Source organism: Nicotiana attenuata, unplaced genomic scaffold (genome assembly GCF_001879085.1).
Source record: "Nicotiana attenuata strain UT unplaced genomic scaffold, NIATTr2, whole genome shotgun sequence".
NCBI classification, from domain to species: Eukaryota; Viridiplantae; Streptophyta; class Magnoliopsida; order Solanales; family Solanaceae; genus Nicotiana; species Nicotiana attenuata.
Genome location: NW_017688376.1, coordinates 1 through 5,974, shown reverse-complemented (window position 1 = coordinate 5,974; position 5,974 = coordinate 1). Strand labels below are relative to the sequence as shown.

At 38.7% G+C, this 5,974-nt stretch overlaps 1 protein-coding gene across 3 annotated transcripts; it reads left to right on the top strand.

The window, feature by feature from the left end:
- Positions 1 to 170: 170 nt before the first annotated feature.
- LOC109222334 (cryptochrome-1-like) lies at positions 171 to 5,825 on the top strand. Of its 3 annotated transcripts, none has more exons than XM_019386699.1 (6): positions 171 to 259; positions 858 to 1,196; positions 3,200 to 3,421; positions 3,828 to 4,534; positions 4,639 to 5,317; positions 5,485 to 5,825. In XM_019386699.1, the coding sequence occupies exons 2-6, from the start codon at positions 884 to 886 to the stop codon at positions 5,499 to 5,501; spliced, it is 1,938 nt and encodes a 645-aa protein (XP_019242244.1). In that variant the 5' UTR covers positions 171 to 259; positions 858 to 883; the 3' UTR covers positions 5,502 to 5,825. The 3 variants fall into 3 exon arrangements, with proteins under 3 accessions (XP_019242244.1, XP_019242245.1, XP_019242243.1); XM_019386700.1 differs by having other exon boundaries at positions 192 to 1,028; positions 1,119 to 1,196; XM_019386698.1 differs by having other exon boundaries at positions 193 to 1,196.
- Positions 5,826 to 5,974: the final 149 nt, after the last annotated feature.

Sequence of the window (5,974 nt, the reverse complement as noted above, 5' to 3'; positions counted from 1 at the left end):
TATTTTTACGGCACACCCGTTACCTCTCATCACGTAACACAACTTTAGAGTTACGCCAATGCTACCTTCTTGACTAAAACCTCACAATTCTTACATAAATGGTAAAGCTGTTTAATCCTTTATTATTTTAATTATTTTCATTTATTTCTATTCTTAGTTAGTTGGTGGTCCTGTAGATGACATATTTTAAGTATTATATTCTTTTAGAGAGCTGATTATGGGCTGCTTGTCTTGAAGCCAATCCACTTGATCACATGAAGTCTAATCTTTAACTCACTATCTTTTTCTTTTTTGCATCTTAGCTAAGATTTAATACCCCATGTGGGATGTTTCTAATAGTTGTTCTTAGATTTTGTCTTCTTTGATTTTCTGCTTTGGTTAAAAAATTCAGTAGTACATCTTTTATTAATCCCTTATTGGTCCTCTTCTGACATGTTTCTACTTGACCTTTTTTTTGATATGAGTGAGATTCTTGATTTCTTGAGTATTATTGCTAGTTGTCTTTAGTTGGGTTTTAGCAAAATATGATTTTTAGCCAAGTATGATGGTTTTCTTGGGAATATAATGAAAAATTGTACTGAATTTTGAGCAAGATGGGATTTTTATGATATTTCAATATGTGGGTTGAAGAGCTAGAGTTTCTTGAGTATTATTTCTAGTTGGCTTTAGTTGGGTTTTGGCAAAATATGATTTTTCACTAAGCATAATGGTTTTCTTGGGAATAAATATGATGAGAAATTGGACTAAATGTTGAGCAAGATTGGATTTTTATGATATTCCAAGATTTGGGTTGAAGAGCTCAAGTGAATATAAATATATTTAGTTGAGGATTATTTGGTTTTTGTCCAATTTTGTAGGATCTGTGGAATTTGAGTAGGTGGGAATGGAAAGCAATTCTAAGACAATTGTGTGGTTTAGGAGGGATTTGAGAATTGAGGATAATCCAGCTTTAGCAGCAGCTGCTAGGAATGGGAGTGTATTTCCAGTGTTTATATGGTGTCCTAAAGAAGAAGGGCAATTTTATCCAGGTAGAGTTTCAAGATGGTGGCTGAAACAATCTCTTATTCACTTGGAACAGTCTTTGAAATCTCTTGGTGCTGAACTTGTGATGATCAAAGCTCAGAGTACACTTTCTGCTCTCTTGGACTGCATCGAAGCTGTTGGGGCGACAAAAGTTGTGTATAATCATCTATATGGTCAGTAGTAACTTTCATTTGGCTTTTGCAGTTAGAATTAATGTTTTTTATTCTATGAAGGGGAGCCTTGGCGTAACGGGTAAAGTTGCTGCCATGTGACCAGGAGGTCACGCGTTCGAGCCGTGGAAACAGCCTCTTGTAGAAATGTAGGGTAAGGCTGCATACAATAGACCTTTATGGTCCGGCCCTTCCCCGGAACCCGCGCATAGCGGGAGCTTAGTGCACCGGGCTGCCCTTTTATTCTATGGATAAAACCTCTTGTTATAGTTAATTTTGTATTGTGAGCTAATTTGATAGATCTAATCCATTGAACTGTCAATAGAAACAGTTTCCAATTAGCTTTGTTGTTCTTTAATTATATGGAAAGGAAAAAGGGTAATACAACTTATCAACAGGATTGAAGTTTTAGACATCTTGGAGATATTAAACTTCTGAATTTACTGAAAGAAAATGATTTGCCTTCGCAGAAAGCAGATCTCTTCTGAGGTTTAAGCATTCCAATCTGTTAAAAAAGCAATAATTTTACAGAGAAAAGAGAACAAGAGAGAAAGCTCGGAATTGTTTAGTTAGGATAGCAATATCTTACAGGCCATAGTTTTCATAAGCATCAAAGCCACTCTGGATTATCTGATGTAGTTAATAGAAATAAATAGAAGCGTCCTGGCAAAGCTTCAAACAAAGAGGTTGTGCTGTTCACTTCATTGAATTGACTCAACTTACTTAAGATTAAAGATAGGGGTGGGGCGGGCAGTGAAGGCTAATTTATATAATACAGTAGAAGAGGCTTCTAAGACAAAAATCTAGTTATGTGCAGATCTTAGTAGACTATGATTAATAAGTTAAATTCCTCTAATGAATCAGTGCTAATGTTGGAATAAATGCTATCTTTGATGTGAAAGTGCCTTCTGTAGTCTGGAAATGCTCCTTAGGAATGTTCACAAGTCTAAGTGAAAATCACATTTTGATTGGACTTGGATAACCATTAATAGGAGGGTATGGAGGTCAAAAATTAGGGTAGAGGAATATCCCCTTACATACCGGTTGCTTTAGTATTACTCTAGTTGTGGCATACTCTTGGACTCATACTATTACTTGATATTGCTTGTGTTTCGGTTTGTTAATATCCTGTTGTTGGCTGTGTTCCCTTTCCATGACTTGTTCATTTTTTATATTGCATTTCTTTACTACTGATATTGTGCTTACTTGAGCCGATGGTCTATTGGAAACAACCTTTCCACCTGCACAAGGTAGGGGTCTGTGTACAGTGTACACACTACCCTCCACAGGCCTTACTTGTGGGAATACACTGGGTATGTTATTGTTGTTGTTGATTGGACTTGGATAACGCAGAATTTTCACTCCCTGGAAGCAGAGCTGTTTGTGATTTCTCTTTTTTCTTGCAAACTTATTGAAGCTTTTGACTTTTGGTTCTTTACTTCTTTTCTTTTTCTTCGTTTTGTTGTTTCTCTGTTTCGCTAGTAAATGAAGGTTACACGACATAAAAACGTAATGTTCTCAGCGATGGTAAGAATCCGTATGAATAGAATATGACCTTCAACAAAGTTTTGGTGCACTTAACTTGAATTGACACCATTCTCTTGGAAGCTGATTAAATTACCAGGTAGGTGTCCAAAGATAATCTATCATTCCTAACCGAGTGAAAAACAAACCTATAAGGGCTCCAAACAGCACCTTAATGGTACATAGAAGTACTTTTGCCTATGTTCCGAGATACAAGATAGTCATCACAATTTTACCTTTTCCCTTACTCCATTGAAATCAAATGGATGCATTTTTCACTCAACAGTTGAAGGCTTAAGAAATGTAAGAGGAGCTGCTAATTTCTAACGCTGACAATTCCCTTTTTATTGGCTGGATCTATAGAAGCATCATTCAAATTAAAAAAAGTTACAAGTTTAATGAACACCTAGGACTCTAAATGATCTGATGTGCTTGGTTTCTGATTCTGAGGAAGTATATGATCAATTTCCTGTTTGATTTAGATCCTGTTTCACTTGTTCGTGACCACAATATCAAGCAAAAGCTGGGGGAACTTGGCATATCTGTTCAGAGCTACAACGGGGACTTACTGAATGAACCATGGGAAGTCTACGACGATGATGGAAAAGTTCTTACAGCTTTTGATGCATACTGGGAGAAGTCTTTGCGTCTCCAAAAAGAACCCGTTTCACACCTTCCACCTTGGAAATTAATTCCAGCTGCAGGTATGTCTGAAGAATAGTTAATCTCATTTTGCTTGAACATTTGGAAGTACACTGAGCATCACTACATCCATTGTTCGCCATCTCTTGGATGTCTAGCAAAAATATGGTTAATACTGATATTGAACAATGTTTACCATTTCTTAGATGCTTTATATTTTAAATGCCTTGGCGTAACTGGTAAAGTTGCTGCCATGTGACCAGGAGATCACGGGTTCAAGCCGTGGAAACAGCCTCTTGCAGAAATGTAGGGTAAGACTGCGTACAATAGACCCTTGTGGTCCGGCCCTTCCCCGGACCCCGCGCATAGCGCGAGCTTAGTGCACCGGGCTGCCCCTTTTTATATTTTAAATGCACACGTATCATAAACCTATAGAAAAACCTGATAATTTTCGTCTCTCATTGACAGGATCAGTTAAAATGTGTTCGGTTGAGGAATTGGGACTGGAAAATGAGTTAGAAAAATCTAGTAACGCATTATTGGGGAAAGGATGGGCACCAGGTTGGAGCAATGCAGACAAGGCCTTAACAGAGTTTATAGAGAACCAACTACTTGCTTACTCAAAGGATAGGCTGAGAGTCGGGGGAAACTCGACATCCCTTCTGTCTCCTTATCTTCACTTTGGAGAAGTTAGTGTGAGGAAGGTTTTCAACAGTGTGCGTTTGAAGCAGATACTATGGACCAAAGAGGGGAATTCTGTTGGAGACGAGAGTGCTCGTCTTTACCTTAGAGCTATTGGGCTTCGAGAGTATTCCCGCTATATCTGTTTTAATTTCCCATTTACTCATGAAAGGTCATTATTGAACAACCTGAAGTTTTTCCCTTGGAATGCTGATCAGGCCCATTTTAAGGCATGGCGACAGGGTCGGACAGGTTACCCATTAGTAGATGCAGGAATGAGAGAACTTTGGGCAACTGGCTGGATTCATAATAAAATACGAGTTATTGTTGCTAGTTTCTTTGTGAAGTTCTTACTTCTGCCATGGCAATGGGGGATGAAGTACTTTTGGGATACACTCTTGGACGCGGATTTAGAAAGCGATATTATTGGTTGGCAATATATCTCCGGTAGCTTGCCCGATGGTCATGAACTTGAGCGCCTAGATAACCCCGAGGTACGTCCGGTTTATGCTTATGCCTAGCTATAAGCATGGTTTATATTTGGGGCATCTAGTTGATGAGTCCAAAGCTTATTTTTTTTAGTCAACTCTTCATGCAGGTTCAAGGATTCAACTACGATCCGGAGGGTGAATATGTGAGGCATTGGTTGCCTGAGCTAGCAAGAATGCCAGCTGAATGGATCCATCATCCTTGGGATGCACCTCTTACTGTGCTCAAGGCTGCGGGGGTGGAACTCGGAATGAATTATCCGAACCCTATCATTGATGTAGATGTTGCGAGGGATCATCTAATGCAAGCTATATTTATCATGCGAGAAAAAGAAGCAGCTGCAAATGCCGCAGATGCAAATGGAACCAATGAAGTTGTTTTTGATAACTCTGAAAATGTTGGAGATTCGGCCAATCCAAAGGTTGTAAAGGGAAAGGTGCCTTGCCCGAGCAGTTCATCTTATGATCAGAGGGTGCCATCAATGCAAAAGGGATGCACAAATAAGAAGAGATCAAAGCCAGCCGAAGAAGAAAAGAAAATCAAAGATAATTGGCTTAGCTGCAAGATCAAGAATGAAGGGAAGATCTCAAACGCGGATGATGACTTGTGCTCGACTGCAGAATCCTGTTCTATGAAAAAGCAGATGACCACCAGCAGAAATTCATTTTCAGTACCTCAAGCAATTTCCAAGTCTTACGACATAAAATCCTTTGATGGTGAAGCATCATCACATGTGAAGCTGCAAAATGAAGAAGCGATTGACATGGAAATCAATTCATGCAAAAATGGTATGACTCGAACACCCTAAGGTTGAGTTTTTGTTTGTGCAATTTCTCCATTTAGAACAGGAAAGCTTCATGTATTGCTACACAATACTTTCATTCTGTTCAATCTTTTTTCTTGTCTCTGTTCGAGTCTTCACCATGACGCGAACCTGTCTTCTTTCCATATGCAGGAGCTATTGCAGAATGATTCCCTCACCATCTCAAACGGCTGTCTCTTTCGAAATTGTTCAATAGGAGATACAAATATAGTCAAATCAGCATATGCAGTGGAACGGCGATTCTGTTAAACATGTCTTCTTGTAAATAACTACCTGGTAATCGTTAGCGGGGTTGTAGTTTGTTTGACATAGTAATGATAGAACTCAACTGAAGCAGCTCAGATTCATGGTTGAATCTCTACTTTGTTTAGTTACATATATAGACCATGCATTTGTAATCTTGAAAATGAATTTCTCTTGTATTTCATAGTAATAAAAGATGAAAGAGGTCATCCAGTTTTGAGAAACTATAACACAGTCTACTGTGGATATGATGTGCTTGTCTATTCTTATAATTCACAGATTTTTGCATATGTATTGTGGTCCAGCCCTTTCCTCGACCCACGCATAGCAGAAGCTTAGTCGCACCGGACTTACCCTTTTTCTTTCGGTGTGAAAAACT

Coding starts and splice junctions, on each gene's coding strand:
- LOC109222334 (XM_019386699.1), top strand. CDS start 884: ATGGAAAGCAATTCTAAGACAATTGTGTGGTTTAGGAGGGATTTGAGA. Junction 3,422..3,827: donor GAAATTAATTCCAGCTGCAG/GTATGTCTGAAG, acceptor TCTCATTGACAG/GATCAGTTAAAATGTGTTCG. Junction 4,535..4,638: donor AGCGCCTAGATAACCCCGAG/GTACGTCCGGTT, acceptor CTCTTCATGCAG/GTTCAAGGATTCAACTACGA.